Raw genomic sequence first — 17499 nt, forward strand, 5'->3', positions numbered from 1 at the left:
CACTTGTAAACCTCTATCATGTCACCCCTAACTCTTCGCGTTTCCAGTGAATGAACGTTAAGCTATGTTAATCTCTCTCAATATGAAAGATTTCTAATTTGTGGAATGAACTTTGCCATCCTTCGCTGGATACGTTCAAGTGAATCACAACTCGTCGATAAATAAATCCCAGTGTTCTATTTGCATTATTACGAACATTCTTGCATTGATCCTTTGGTTTTAAATTCTTACTAATCATAACTCACAGATCCCTTTCACAATTCGATTTCGTAATCTCAACACCATCTAGCTTGTACCCTGTAACTCTTATCATTATTAAATCGATAATCGCAAATACCATTCGTCTTCATCTTGAAAAACATAAATTAATAAACGAGTCACAACATGGATTTACAAATGGCCGTTCATGTTTAACAAATTTGCTATCATTTTATTCCTGCATAGTTGAGGCAGTTGATAGTGGTAAGGTTTGCGAACAAACGAACAAACCAAAGAACATAAGAACAAAGGTAACTGCAGAAGGCCTATTGGCCCATACGAGGCAGCTCCTATCTATAACTACCCAATCCCACTCATATACTTGTCCAACCCGCGCTTGAAACAATCGAGGGACCCCACCTCCACCGCGTTACGTGGCAGTTGGTTCCACAAATCAACAACCCTGTTACTGAACCAGTATTTACCCAAGTCTTTATTAAATCTAAACTTATCCAATTTATACCCATTGTTTCGTGTTCTGTCTTGTGTTGATATTTTTAATACCCTATTAATATCCCCCTTGTTATGTCTATTCATCCACTTGTAAACCTCTATCATGTCACCCCTAACTCTTCGCCTTTCCAGTCAATGCAACTTAAGCTTTGTTAATCTTTCTTCATATGAAAGATTTCTAATTTGGGGAACTAACTTAGTCATCCTATGTTGGACACGTTCAAGTGAATTTATATCCATTCTATAATACGGCGACCAAAACTGAACTGCATAATCTAAATGGGGCCTAACCAGAGCAAGATATAGCTTAAGAACCACACCAGGTGTCTTGATACTAACGCTTCGATTAATAAATCCCAGTGTCCTATTCGCCTTATTACGAACATTCATGCATTGATCCTTTTGTTTTAAATTCCTACTAATCGTAACTCCCAGATCCCTTTCGCAATCCGACTTCGCAATAACAACACCATCTAGCTCGTATCTTGTAACTCTATCATCATTACCTAGCCTCAGAACTTTACATTTATCAGCGTTAAACTGCATTTGCCAATCCTTTGACCATTTCAAAACCCTATCTAGATCAACTTGAAGTGATAATGAGTCCTCCTCCGAAATAATTTCCCTAACGATTTTCGTATCATCGGCAAATTTGCAAATGTTGCTACTCAAACGTGAATCTAAATCATTTATATATATTATAAACAATAGAGGTCCCAGGACAGAGCCCTGAGGTACTCCACTAACAACATTATCCCACTCTGACTTAACCCCATTTATACTAACTCTCTGTTTCCTTTGGAATAGCCATGCCCTAATCCAACTTAATATAGCACCCCCAATACCACGAGCTTCTATTTTTTAATTAGTCTTTCATGTGGCACTGTATCAAAAGCTTTGCTAAAGTCAAGATTAACAACATCACAATTCTAACCACTATCAACTGCCTCAACTATGCTGGAATAAAAAGTTAGCAAATTTGTTAAACATGGACGGCCATTTGTAAAACCATGTTGCGGCTCATTTATTAATTTATGTTTTTCAAGATGGAGACGAATTGTATTTGCAATTATTGATTCAAGTAACTTTCCCTCAATAGACGTTAGACTAATTGGCCGATAATTTAACGCAAGTGATCTATCTCCTTTCTTAAAAATTGGTACCACATTAGCTACCTTCTATGACTCTGGCACTTTGCCTGTCTCTATTGATTTATTAAATATGGTAGACAGAGGCTCGGAAAGCCCCTCTTTGCATTCTTTAAGCACCCTGGCAAACACTTCATCCGGCCCTGGGGATTTGTTTGGTGTTAGTTTTTCTAATTGTTTAATTACATCCTCCCTGGTAACTGCTAAACTAGTCAACCTTTCCTCATCCCCACCCACATAGACTTGTTCCGCTGAAGGCATATTGTTAAGTTCTTCTTTAGTAAATACAGATATAAAATATTTGGTAAAAATACTACTCATCTCCTTGTCATTATCCGTTATTTGACCTGTCTCAGATTTTAATGGACCTATCCTTTCCCTAGTCTTAGTTCGATATAACTGAAAAAACCCTTTAGGATTTGACTTTGCTTGCTCTGCTATGCGAACTTCATAGTTTCTTTTTGCTTTCCTAATCTCTTTTTTAACATTTCTAACCAGTTGTATGAATTCCTGTTCTAAACTGACTTCCCCATTCTTAATCCTTTTGTACCAAGCTCTCTTTTTACCTATAAGGTTCTTTAAATTATTTGTTATCCACTTTGGGTCATTTGTATTCCATCAATTCAATTTGTATGGTATACTACGTTCCTGTGCTTTGTTTAGAATATTCTTAAATAAGTTATATATTAAATCCACATCGAAATCCCCTTTTACGTCACCTATCGCTGGGTTCATGTCTCGCTCTTAGACCGGCCCACACCCCATACCCAAGACTTTCCAGTCTATTTGACCCAAAAAATTTCTTAGGCTATTAAAATCAGCTTTTCGAAAATCTGGCACTTTAACAGAATTTTCTCCTACAGGTCTATTCCATTCTATGCTAAATCTGATTACTTTGTGATCACTGTTCCCTAGCTCACTCCCTATTTCGATGTCATTAATTTGTGCTTCCCTGTTAGTTAACACTAAATCTAAAATATTATTTTCCCGCGTTGGTTCCTTAATGTGTTCCGTAAGAAAGCAATCGTCAATTAATTCTAGAACATCTTCTGCTTCACTATTCCCTGTTTTGCTCACCCAGTTTATTTCACTAAAATTAAAGTCACCCATGACATAAGTACTGTTATATCTAGATGCTCTAGATATTTCATCCCATAGATGCTCTGCTTCCATTCTGTCTAAATTTGGTGGCCTATATATAACTTCTATTATAATATTATTTGCTTTTTCGTATAATTCTATGCAAATAGTTTATGTGTGTGGCTCAGTTTTGATTCCCTCTTTGAGACTACATTTCAAATTGTCCCTAACATATATGGCTACTCCCCCTCCTCGTCTAATATATCTATCCGTGTGAAATAGTTTAAATCCATTTATTTGATATTCAGCTAATAGTTCTCTATTTTCTACATTCAACCACGTTTCGGTAAGTGCAATAATATCTATTTTTTCTGTGCAGACAAGAGCATTTAATTCGTTAATTTTATTTCTTAGACTTCTACTGTTAGTGTAATATACCCTAAGTGAATTGTTATTTTGAGGCCTTTCTCTTTCCCTGATCATTTTGCCAATTCCTTTCTCCCACAAACACATACTTTTATTACCTCCTTCCTCCAAATAAATTCCCATACCGCTATCTACTAACAGTTTAAACCCAAACAAACACCTCTAACCACTTCTTCCAACGAGTTCGCAACAGCAACAACCCCAGCTCTCGATAGATGCACCCCATCACGAGCATACATTTCATTTCTTCCATAGAAGTGTTCCCAGTTGTCTATGAAAGATATTGCATTTGATTTGCAATATCTTTTCCAGCCGGCAATTGACACCAAGTGCCCTCGACATCCATTCATTTCCCACTCCCTTTCTTGGAATCATTTCCCTTTTATTCATGTGGCACTGTATCAAAAGCTTTGCTAAAGTCAAGGTACACAACATCGCAATCCTTACCACTATCAACTGCCTCAACAATGCTAGAATAAAATGATAAGAAATTTGTTAAACATGAACGGCCATATATAAAACCATGTTACGACTCAATTATTAATTTATGTTTTTCAAGATGAAGACGAATTTTATTTGCTATTATAGATTCGAGTAACTTTCCCACAATAGACGTTAGGCTAATTGGTCGATAGTTAGACGCAAGTGATCTATCTCCTTTCTTAAAAACTGGTATCACATTAGCAACTTTCCAAAACTCTGGCACTCTGCCTGACTCTATTGATTTATTAAATATGGTTGACATTGGGTCACAAAGCTCCTCTTTGCATTCTTTAAGCACCCTGGCAATCACTTCATCCGGCCCTGGGGATTTGTTTGGTTTGAGTTTTTCTATTTGTTTAAGAACATCCTCCCTGGTAACTGCTAAACTTGTCAACCTGTCCTCATCCCCACCCCACATAGACTTGTTCAGCTGAAGGCATATTGTTAAGTTCCTCTTCAGTAAATACAGATACAAAATATTTATTAAAAATACTACTCATCTCTTCATCACTGTCTGTTATTTGACCTCTCTCAGTTTTTAATTCATACAACTGGATAGAAATGTTAAAAAAGAGATTAGGAAAGCAAAAAGAAACTATGAAGTTCGCATAGCAGAGCAAGCAAAGTCAAATCCTAAAGGTTTTTGTTCAGTTATATCGAACTAAGACTAGGGAAAGGATAGGTCCATTAAAATCTGAGACAGGTCAAATAACGGATAATGACAAGGAGATGAGTAGTATTTTTAACAAATATTTTATATCTGTATTTACTAAAGAAGAACTTAACAATATGCCTTCAGCTAAACAAGTCTATGTGGGTGGGGATGAGGACAGGTTGACTAGTTTAGCAGTTACCAGGGAGGATGTAATTAAACAATTAGAAAAACTAAAACCAAACAAAGCCCCAGAGCCGGATGAATTGTTTGCCAGGGTGCTTAAAGAATGCAAAGAGGAGCTTTCCGAGCCACTGTCTACCGTATTTATTAAATCAATAGAGTCAGGCAGAGTGCCAGAGTCATGGAAGGTAGCTAATGTTGTACCAATTTTTAAGAAAGGAGATAGATCTCTTGCGTCAAACTATTTGAATCAGTCAGGTGCTGTCACAGTGAGAGGTTGTGTTAGCTGGAGCTCTGGAGTAACATTATTATTGCAATAATGGAAGGATTAGTAAATGATTTGGTGAGTTTGGTTGGAGCTCTGAGAGCAGAGATGGATTCCCTGCGGGAGGAGGTACGACAGCTGAGACTTCGAGAGGAAACGAAGGAGGAGACCAGTGTTGACGAGACCTCATCGTGGAGAGTAGTGAAAGACAGGGGTTTTAAGAAGACCTTGACAAGGCCGCCTACAGACGCCCTAAGGACGGCAAATTCATTTGCCGTGTTGGAGGACGAGTGCTGTAGTGCTCCTGCAGCGAGGAAATCAGCGAGGAACGGCGGAGCGCAGGCCCCTCAGGCTGCTCAGAAAGTTAGGGCGGTACGGAAGCGAATTTTGGTTGTGGGAGATTCCCAGGTTAGGTATTTAGACAGAACGTTTTGTGCCAGAGATTGGGGGAACAGATTAAGGGTTTGCTATCCAGGAGCTGGAATTGGAGATATTGTTGAAAACATGAATGATATTATGACGGGAATTGGGAACAAACCCATTATTTGTATTAGTGCAGGGGGTAATGAAGTTGGGCGAGTTAGGAGTGAGGAACTAATACAGAGATTTAGGACAGCCATTGAATTAGTTAGGAGCAAGGGAGGAATCCTGATACTATGTGGCATTCTTCCAAGAAAGGGAGTGGGAAATGAATGGATGTCGAGGGCACTTGGTGTCAATTGCCGGCTGGAAAGATATTGCAAATCAAATGCAATATCTTTCATAGACAACTGGGAACGCTTCTATGGAAGAAATGAAATGTATGCTCGTGATGGGGTGCATCTATCGAGGGCTGGGGTTGTTGCTGTTGCGAACTCGTTGGAACCAGTGGTTAGAGGTGTTTGTTTGGGTTTAAACTGTTAGTAGATAGTGGTATGGGAATTGATTTGGAGGAAGGAGGTAATAAAAGTATGTGTTCGTGGGAGAAAAGAATTGGCAAAATGATCAGGGAAAGAAAAGGGCCTCAAAATAACAATTCACTTAGGATATATTACACTAACAGTAGAAGTCTAAGAAATAAAATTAATGAATTAAATGCTCTTGTCTGCACAGAAAAAATAGATATTATTGCACTTACCGAAACGTGGATGAACGTGGAAAATAGAGAACTATTAGCTGAATATCAGATAAATGGATTTAAACTATTTCACACAAATAGATATATTAGACGAGGAGGGGGAGTAGCCATATATGTTAGGGACAATTTGAAATGTAGTCTCAAAGAGGGAATCAAAACTGAGCCACACACAGAAACTATTTGGATAGAATTAAACGAAAAAGCAAATAATATTATAATAGGAGGTTATATATAGGCCACCAAATTTAGACAGAATGGAAGCAAAGCATCTATTGAATGAAATATCTAGAGCCTCTAGATCTAACAGTATTTATGTCATGGGTGACTTTAATTTTAGTTGAATAAACTGGGTGAACAAAACAGGGAATAGTGAAGCAGAAGATTTTCTAGAATTAATTGACGATTGCTTTCTTAAGCAACACATTAAGGAACCAACGCGGGAAAATAATATTTTAGATTTAGTGTTAACTAACAGGGAAACACAAATTAATGACATCGAAATAGGGAGTGAGCTAGGGAACAGTGATCGCAAAGAAATCAGATTTAGCATAGAATGGAATAGACCTGTAGGAGAAAATTCTGTTAAAGTGCCAGATTTTCGAAAAGCTGATTTTAATAGCCTATGAAATTTTTTGGGTCAAATAGATTGGAAACTCTTGGGTATGGGGTGTGGGCCGGTCTTAGAGCGAGACATGAACCCAGCGATAGGTGACGTAAAAGGGGATTTCGATGTGGATTTAATATATAACTTATTTAAGAATATTCTAAACAAAGCACAGGAACGTAGTATACCATACAAATTGAATAGGTCGAATACTAATGACTCAAAGTGGATAACAAATAATTTAAAGAATCTTATAGGTAAAAAGAGAGCTTGGTACAAAAGGATTAAGAATGGGGAAGTCAGGTTAGAACAGGAATTCATACAACTGGTTAGAAATGTTAAAAAAGAGATTAGGAAAGCAAAAAGAAACTATGAAGTTCGCATAGCAGAGCAAGCAAAGTCAAATCCTTAAGTTTTTTTTTAGTTATATCGAACTGAGACAAGGGAAAGGATAGGTCCATTAAAATCTGAGACAGGTCAAATAACGGATAATGACAAGGAGATGAGTAGTACTTTTAACAAATATTTTATATCTGTATTTACTAAAGAAGAACTTAACAATATGCCTTCAGCGGAACAAGTCTATGTGGGTGGGGATGAGGAAAGGTTGACTAGTTTAGCAGTTACCAGGGAGGATGTAATTAAACAATTAGAAAAACTAATATCAAACAAATCCCCCGGGCTGGATGAAGTGTTTGCCAGGGTGCTTAAAGAATGCAAAGAGGAGCTTTCCGAGCCACTGTCTACCATATTTATTAAATCAATAGAGTCAGGCAGAGCGCCAGAGTCATGGAAGGTATCTAATGTGATACCAGTTTTTAAGAAAGGAGATTGATCACTTTCGTCTAACTATCGACCAATTAGCCTAACGTCTATTGTGGGAAAGTTACTCGAATCTATAATAGCAAATAAAATTCGTCTTCATCTTGAAAAACATAAATTATTAATTGAGTCGCAACATGGTTTTATAAATGGCCGTTCATGTTTAACAAATTTGCTATCTTTTTATTCTAGCATTGTTGAGGCAGTAGATAGTGGTAAGGACTGCGATGTTGTGTACCTTGACTTTAGCAAAGCTTTTGATACAGTGCCACGTGAAAGACTGATTAAAAAGTTAGAGTCTCATGGTATTGGGGGTGCTATATTAAGCTGGATTAGGGCATGACTACACCAAAGGAAACAGAGAGTTAGTATAAATGGAGTCAAGTCAGAGTGGGAAAATGTTGTAAGTGGGGTGCCTCAGGGCTCTGTCCTGGGACCTCTGTTGTTTATAATATATATAAATGATTTAGATTCAGGTTTGAGTAGCAACATTTGCAAATTTGCCGATGATACGAAAATCGGTAGGGAAATTAATTCGGAGGAGGACTCACTATCACTTCAAGTTGATCTAGATAGGGTTTTGAAATGGTCGAAGGATTGGCAGATGCAGTTTAATGCTGATAAATGTAAAGTTCTGAGGTTAGGTAATGATGATAGGGTTACAAGATACGAGCTAGATGGTGTTGAGATTGCGAAGTCGAATTGCGAAAGGGATCTGGGAGTTATGATTAGTAAGAATTTAAAACAAAAGAATCAATGCATAAATATTCGTAATAAGGCAAATCGGACACTTGGATTTATTAATCGAAGCGTTAGTAACAAGACACCTGGTGTGGTTCTCAAGCTATATCTTGCTCTAGTTAGGCCCCATTTAGATTATGCAGTTAAGTTTTGGTCGCCATATAATGGAATGGATATAAATTCACTTGAACATGTCCAGCGTAGGATGACTAAGTTAATTCCCCAAATTAGAAATCTTTCATATGAAGAAAGATTGACAAAGCTTAAGTGACATTCCCTGGAAAGGCGAAGAGTTAGGGGTGACATGATAGAGGTTTACAAGTGGGTGAATGGACATAACAAAGGGGATATTAATAGGGTATTAAAAGTATCAACACTAGACAGAACACGAAACAATGGGTATAAATTGGATAAGTTTAGATTTAGGAAAGACTTGGGTAAATACTGGTTCAGTAACAGGGTTGTTGATTTGTGGAACCAATTGCAGCGTAACATTGTGGAGGTGGGGTCCCTCGATTGTTTCAAGCATGGGTTGGACATGTATATGAGTGGGATTGGGTGGTTATAAATAGGAGCTGCCTCGTATGGGCCAACAGGCCTTCTGCAGTTGCCTTTGTTCTTATGTTCTTATGTTCTTATGTGGTACCAATTTTTAAGAAAGGAGATAGATCACTTGCGTCAAACTATCGGTCAATTAGCCTAACGTCTATTGTGGGAAAGTTACTTGAATCAATAATTGCAAATACAATTCGTCTCCATCTTGAAAAACATAAATTAATAAATGAGTCCCAACATGGTTTTATAAATGGCAGTTCATGTTTAACAAATTTGCTAACTTTTTATTCCAGCATAGTTGAGGCAGTTGATAGTGGTAAGGATTGTGATGATAAAGTACATTGACTTTAGCAAAGCTAAAGTCGGATTGCGAAGTCGGATTGCGAAAGGGATCTGGGAGTTATGATTAGTAAGAATTTAAAACAAAAGGATCAATGCATAAATGTTCGTAATAAGGCAAATCGGACACTTGGATTTATTAATCGCAGCGTTAGTAACAAGACACCTGGTGTGGTTCTTCAGCTATATCTTGCTCTAGTTAGGCCCCATTTAGATTATGCAGTTCAGTTTTGGTCGCCATATTATAGAATGGATATAAATTCACTTGAACGTGTCCAGCGTAGGATGACTAAGTTAATTCCCCAAATTAGAAATCTTTCATATGAAGAAAGATTAACAAAGCTTAAGTTGCATTCACTGGAAAGGCGAAGAGTTAGGGGTGACATGATAGAGGTTTACAAGTGGATGAATGGACATAACCGGGGGGATATTAATAGGGTATTAAAAGTATCAACACAGGACAGAACACGAAACAATGGGTATAAATTGGATAAGTTTAGATTTAGGAAAGACTTGGGTAAATACTGGTTCAGTAACAGGGTTGTTGATTTGTGGAACCAATTGCCGCGTAACATTGTGGAGGTGGGGTCCCTCGATTGTTTCAAGCACGGGTTGGACAAGTATATGAGTGGGATTGGGTGGTTATAGAATAGGAGCTGCCTCGTATGGGCCAACAGGCCTTCTGCAGTTGCCTTTGTTCTTATGTTCTTATGTAAGCTTTTGATACAGTGCCACATGAAAGACTAATTAAAAAAATAGAAGCTCATAGTATTGGGGGTGCTATATTAACTTGGATTAGGGCATGGCTATTCCAAAGGAAACAGAGAGTTAGTATAAATGGGGTTAAGTCAGAGTAGGATAATGTTGTTAGTGGAGTACCTCAGGGCTCTGTCCTGGGACCTCTGTTGTTTATAATATATATAAATGATTTAGATTCAGGTTTGAGTAGCAACATTTGCAAATTTGCCGATGATACGAAAATCGGTAGGGAAATTAATTCGGAGGAGGACTCACTATCACTACAAGTTGATCTAAATAGGGTTTTGAAATGGTCAAAGGATTGGCAAATGCAGTTTAATGCTGATAAATGTAAAGTTCTGAGGCTAGGTAATGATGATAGAGTTACAAGATACTAGCTAGATGGTGTTGAGATTGCGAAGTTGGATTGCGAAAGGGATCTGGGAGTTATGATTAATAAGAATTTAAAACAAAAGGATCAATGCATGAATGTTCGTAATAAGGCGAATAGGACACTGGGATTTATTAATTGAAGCGTTAGTAACAAGACACCTGGTGTGGTTCTTAAGCTATATCTTGCTCTGGTTAGGCCCCATTTAGATAATGCAGTTCAGTTTTGGTCGCCATATTATAGAATGGATATAAATTCACTTGAACGTGTTGAATTATACGAAATTATACGATTATACAATTACTGAAAACGGCGATAAGTCATATTATGCTTAAACCCACCCCTCCCCTCTGCAGTTTTCAAAATATCTAAAATGTCGGAAATTTGACCCCTTTGCGTGAATTTTGAGCCGAATTTTGACTCTGCTCCTTTTTTCATTTTCAAATTACGACTTTTTATACCGAAAATTTGCCAATTACTAAAAAAGGCTATGGGTCATATTTTGCACCACCCCCCCTACTCAACAGTTTTCAAAATATCTGAAATGTTGGAAATTTTACTCCTGAGAGTGATTTTTTAAGCTGAATTCTGACTCTCTGCACAAATTTTCATTTTCAAATTACGACGATTTTTCTGAAAATATGCCAATTACTGAAAACGGCGACGGGTCATCTTTTGGTTAAACCCACCCCATCCCCCTGTAGTTTTCAAAATATCTGAAATGTCGGAAATTTGACTCCTAAGCGTGATTTTTGAGACGAATTTTGACTCTCTGCACCTTTTTTCATTTTCAAATTTCGACTTTTTATACTGAAAATTAGCCAATAACTGAAAAAGGCTATGTGTCATATTTTGCCCCACCCCCCATACTTTGCAGTCTTTAAAATATCTGAAACGTCAAAATTTGACTCCTGAGTGTAATTTTTGAGTCTAATACTGGCTCTCTGAACCCATTTTCAAGAAAACAGCGATGGGTCATATATTGCCAAAAACTGCCTGCAGTTTTTAAAATATCTGAGATGTCGAAAGTTTGAATCCTGAGCGTGATTTTTGTGCCGAATTCTGGCTTTCTGCTCATATCTTCATTTTCAAATTACGACTATTTATACCGAAAATATGCCAATTACTGAAAACTGCGATTGGTCATATTTTGATCAAACTCCCCTGCAGTTTTCAAAATATCTGAAATGTCGGAAACTTGACTCCTGAGCGTAATTTATGAGCCGAATTCTGACTCGGCATAAAATTTCAGGTTCTAATTACGACTTTTTATACTGAAAATATGCAAATTACTTAAAACAGCGATAGGTCATAATTTGCCCAAACCTCCCTGCAGTTCTTTAGAGTCTTTGAAATGTCTGAAATTTATCTCCTGAGCGTGATTTTTGAGCTGATTTCTGATTCTGCACCTATTTTCGTTTTCAAATTATGATTTTTATTCCGAAAATATGTCTATTATTGAAAACGGCGATGGGTCATATTTTGCCCACACCCCCCTCCCCCCTGCAGTTTTCAAAATATCTGAATTGTCGGAAATTTGACCCCTGTGCGTGAATTTTGAAACAAATTCTGACTCTTTGCTCATATTTTCATTTTCAAAATATTCTTTTTATACCGAAAATATGCCAATTGCAGAAAACGGCGATGGGTTATGGTTAGACCAAACCCCCCCCCCCCCCCCCTCCCGCAGCTTTCAAAATATCAGAAATGTCGGAAATTTGACTCCTGAGCGTGAATTTTGAAACGAATCCTGACTCTCTGCACCTATTTTCATTTTCGAATTATAAATTTTCATACAGAAAATTTGCCAATTACTTAGAAAGGAGATGGTTCATATTTTTCCCCCCTCCCCCCTTTACCATGATGTTTTCAAAATATTTGAAATGTCGGAAATTTGACTGCTGAGCGTGATTTTTTAGCCAAATTCTGATTCTCTACACCTATTTTCATTTTCATATTAAGACTGTTTATATCGAAAATGTGCCAATTACTGAAAACAGCGATGGGTCCTATTTTGCCCAAACCTCCCTGAAGTTTCTAATTATCTCAAACGTCGGATATTTGGCTCCTGAGTGTGATTTTTTTAGCCGAATTCTGATTGTCTGCATCTATTTTCATTTTCAAATTACGCCTTTTTATACCGAAAATATGCAAATTACTGAAAACTGCGATCGGTCATATTTTGCCCAAATCCCCACTGCAGTTATCAAAATTCCAGAAATATCGGAAATTTCAATCCTGAGCGTGATTTTTGAGCAGAATTCTGAGTGTGCAACAAATTTCAGTTTCAAATTACGACTTTTTATACCGAAAATACGCCAATTACTGAAAAGGCCGATGGGTCATATTTTGCCCAAACCCCCCCCCCCCCTCCAGTTTTCAAAATATCTGAAATGTCGGAAATTTGAGACCTGGGCATGATTTTTGAGCCGAGTTCTGACTCTCTGCATATATTTTCATTTTAAAATTACGACTTTTTATACCGAAAATATGCCAATTACTGAAAACGGCTATGGGTCATATTTTGCACAAATCCCCTGCAGTTTTCCAAATATCTGAAAAATCGGAAATTTGACTCCTAAGCGTAATTTTTGAGCCGAAGTCTCACCCTCTGCACCTACATTAATTTTCAAATTTCGAGTTTTAATACCGAAAATATGCAAATTACTGAAAACAACGATGGGTCATATTTTGCCCAAACCCCCCGGCCGTTTTCAAAATATGCGATGTCAGAAATTTGAATCCTGAGCGCCATTTTTGAGGCGAATTCTAACTCTGCACCTATTTTCATTTTAAAATTACGACTTTTTATACCGAAAATTCTCCAATTACTGAAAATAGCGATGAGTCATATTTTGCCCAAACATCCCTGCCGATGTCAAAATATCTGAAATGTCGGAAATTTGACTCCTAAGCGTGATTTCTGAGGCGGAGTCTGACTCTCTGCGCCTATTTTCATTTTCAAATTTCGAATTTTCATACCGAAATTAAGCAAATTATTGTAAACAATAATGGGATCATATTTTGCCCAAACCCTCCTGCAATTATCAAAATATGCCAACTACAGAAAATGGCAATGGGTCATATTTTGACCAACCCCCCTGCAGTTTTCAAAATACGATAAATGTCGGTAAATTTGACTTCTGAGCATGATTTTGGGGCCGAATTCTCACTCTGCACCAAATTTCAGTTTCAAATTACGACTTTTTATACCAAAAATATACCAATTAATGACAACTGCGAAGAGGCATATTTTGCCAAAACCTCCCTGCAGTTTTCAAAATATCTGAAATGTTGGCAATTTGACTCATCAGCGTGATTTTTGAGCCGAATTCTGACTCGCTGCACCTATTTTCATTTTTAAATTACGACTTTTTATACCTAAAGTTTGCCAATTACTGAAAACGGCTATAGGTCATATTTTGCCTAAATCCCCTGCAGTTTTCAAAATTTTTGAAATGTCGGAAATATGACTCCTGAGTGTGATATTTGAGCCAAATTCTGACTCTCTGCACCTAATTTCATTTTCATATTATGACTTTTTATACCGAAAATGTGCCAATTACTGAAAACGGCAAAGGGTCATATTTTGCCCCCCCCAGCAGTTTTCAAAATATCTGAAGTATCGGAAATTTGACTAAGGGTGATTTTTGAGCCGAATTCTGACTCTACACCAAATTTCAGTTTCAAATTAGAACTATTTATACCGAACATATGTCAATTACTGAAATGGCGATGGGTCATATTTTGGCCAAACCTCCATGCAGTTTTCAAAATATCTGAAATGTTGGAAATTCGAATCGTGAGCGTGATTTTTGAGCCGAATTCTGATCTGCACCTATTTTCATTTTCAAATTATGAATTTTTATACTGAAAATATGCCAATTACTAAAAACGGCGATGGGTCATATTTTGCCAAAACCGCCCAACAAATTTCAAAATATCTGAAATATCGGAAGTTTGACTCCTAATCGTGATTTTTGAGGCGAATTTTGACCCTCTGCACCTATTTTAATTTTCAAATTTCGACTTTTAATACCGAAAATATGCAAATTACTGAAAACAACGATGGGTCATATTTTGCACAAACTACCCTGCAGTTTTCAAAATATGTGAAATGTCGGAAATTGGAATCCTGAGCGTGATTCTTGAACCGAATTCTGACTCTGCCTCAAATTACAGTTTCAAATTACTACTTTTTATACCGAAAATATGTCAATTACTGAAAACAACGATGGGTCATATTCTGCCCAAACCCTCCTGCAGTATTCAAAATATCTGAAATGTCAAAAATTTGACTCCTAATCGTGATTTTTGAGCCGAATTCTGACTCTCTGCACATATTTCATTTTCAAATTACGACGTTTTATACTGAAAATATGCAAATTTCTGAAAACTGCGATGGGTCATATTATGCCCAAACCCCCTTGCACTTTTCAAATTATGTGAAATGTCAGAAATTTGAATTTAAAGGGTAATTTTTCAGCCGAATTCTGACTGCACCAAATTTCAGTTTCAAATTACGAATTTTTATATCGAAAATATGTCAATTACAGAAAACGGCGATTGGTCATACTTTGCACATTCCTCCCCGCAGTTTTCAAAATATCTGAAGTGTCGGAAAATTGACTCCTGAGCGTGATTTTTGTGCCGATTTCTGACTCTCTACACTGATTTACATTTTCAAATTATGACTTTTTATACCGAAAATATTCCAATTACTGAAAACGGTGATGGGTCATATTTTTTCCCAAACCCCCCTGCAGTTTTCAAAATATCTAAAACGTCGGAAATTTGACTCGTAAGCGGGATTTTGGAGCCGAATTCTATCTCTCTGCACCTGTTTTTACTTTCAAACGTACACTTTTTTTACCGAAAATATGCCAATTACTGAAAACAGCAATGGGTCATATCATGACCTACCCCCCCCCCCCTGCAGTTTTCATTAATATCTTAAATGTCGGAAATTTGACTGAGCATGATTTTTGAGCCGAGTTCTTAGTACTGCACCTATTTTCATTTTAAAATTATGATTTTTTTTAATTTAAAGTTTCATTTATCACGAATTTGTAAACTAATTTTTTGTAGCCTAGCATAGGCTTAATTATTTTTGTTGTGAAGACATAACTAAAATGAACTTAGCCTCTTGTGTATTAGTTGTGTATAAAATGCTTTTAAACACTTGGGACCAAATTGGAAAAACAGTTAATCTTCGTTAAGCTACAAAGTTACGGAATGGAAAGTTTGATATTTTTTCCCTTCCAGTAAAATCCTACATCTCGCAAAGTCGATTCGTATCCTGAAGACCGTGGAAGTCGACTATTATGTCCCAGTTATTCAAGTGTTGCAACACCAGATCTCTTCTCAGTGTGCGCTCCCAGAGTTGTACTTGTCGGGGGTTGAGCTTCGGCTTTTTGGTCATGGCTCTCAACTGTCATTATGATGTTGAAGGTGAATAAAGCACTTGCAAGTAACATCGGTGATGTACTGCGTTTATGAGTTTCTATATATTTTTTTATTATTTAATCTAAAAGGCTGTATGGTAGAGAACATTTTGCTCTGAATTGAAATCATTTGGAATAAACCTTTTAGATAGTTTTTTAGATAGCTCTTGTTTCCAAAGAGCTGTATAAATTGACTGCTTCGTATGAAGCATTTCAAACAAGATTTTGAATCTGAAGTATGAGAAATATTTATGCTCATTACGAGTAAAGGTAAAACTGGAAGCATGCTTAATGTTGTAAATTGCCGTCTCCAATATTGTCACCTGGAACACGAGTCGTTTCGCTCAATTTGAGTGAAATAAATCGGTGAGATATTTACTTTTCAAACTGTTGACTCATATGTAATTAAAGGTAATCAATTGAAAAAGAATTCTAATTTAGAGTGGCAAGAATCAAAGGTCTAAACATTTTTTGTCATGGGTCTAAGCTACAGAGGAATAGGCATATATGTGCCAAAGATTTTTATTATTAGGCATGTACCAACCTATTCATGACAGTTCTAGTAGAGTATTTTATAAAAATGAATTCTTTAAACAAAAAATGTAGACTTTTTTAATGATTATTGCGAATTTACTGTTTGCTTATATATTTTGTTTTATACAATACTGTATTGTGTGGGGGGGTAACATTAAACTTTCATTTCTATTCCTTAAAAGATTTTTAGACTGAAATTGCTGCTCTGAACAGCAGATACAATATTTTCATTAAAGCCACGAATACTATTTTTCACTTTAGTGCTAAAATACTTCAAACTGACAGTTGTCAAATTGCCGATCTCCATGTTGCTCATAAACCATTTTTTTTGTAAACAGTTTATGCATAAAAGAAATACTGTGCTTTATGTTGCCAAAAGATTATACATCTAGTACAGTATGTAGAGGAGTAGCTGCAGGATCCAGTAAGTTCAGTAGAACTTCGGTTTCAACTCTTGACCATGTCGTACTTCAGTCGATTGAGGCAGCGTCTGGGATGCTCCCGGACGCAGGTTCGAATCTTCGACCTTGTGGATTTGTTCATTTGATGCATCACGCAATTGTGATTTCTGTGTGTAATGTATTGTAGAATAAGGTTTAATAATTTTAGGAGGAAATGTACATGTCAATTGTCATAGATCATTGATAGCCTTCGTATTCGTAATCATCTTATAACTACCAGGCCACATTGACTAAGGGCGGGGGGGGGGGGGTTGGACACAAAATCAATAACTTTCCCATGGATTCATGTTCTTATATACTCATCAATACTTAGGATTAAAAACAAACTGATATATTTTACTAACCTTTATTTCACAGCAATGAGAACATGTCAATAAGGAACATTTTCAATATAACACATCTTTGATTTATTAAATCCCTGATTTATAGTCCTAAACATAGTTTTATAAAACATTCTAAATGAATGTAGAATGAAAAAACATTCTACATTCCTACAAAATTCTATGTAAAACTCATATTTACAGGACAAGTCGCATTTTAACACAAGAAAACTGCACTGCATTCCACAAGTACTTAATGTTTTACAAATTATATGTGCACTCTGAAGAACAAGACTTCATCCTCCCATGTCAATTTATGTTGGTTCTCCAACCAAAGCTTTTTGGCGAAGTGAGAAAATCCTGCATAGATACTCTTCCTCGAGGATACAGGTGAGGACTTGAAAGACTATCCTCACTAGAAGGCATAAATTTCCTAGCAATTCCTTTGCAGCCAACTTAGCAGTGTCCCAAAGTTGGATTCATCT

General features: G+C 36.8%; 1 protein-coding gene across 1 annotated transcript in view; it reads left to right on the top strand.

Moving 5' to 3' along the window:
• Positions 1–17218: 17218 nt before the first annotated feature.
• LOC138361708 (trichohyalin-like) overlaps positions 17219–17499 on the top strand; it is a gene marked incomplete at its 5' end in the record, with an annotated part of 29974 nt that continues 29693 nt past the window's right edge. The window contains one exon of the mRNA XM_069320896.1: positions 17219–17404. Coding sequence (XP_069176997.1) covers positions 17219–17404 — 186 coding nt within the window. The remainder of the gene's footprint in view (positions 17405–17499) is intronic.

This window comes from Procambarus clarkii, unplaced genomic scaffold (genome assembly GCF_040958095.1).
Source record: "Procambarus clarkii isolate CNS0578487 unplaced genomic scaffold, FALCON_Pclarkii_2.0 HiC_scaffold_644, whole genome shotgun sequence".
Taxonomy (NCBI): Eukaryota; Metazoa; Arthropoda; class Malacostraca; order Decapoda; family Cambaridae; genus Procambarus; species Procambarus clarkii.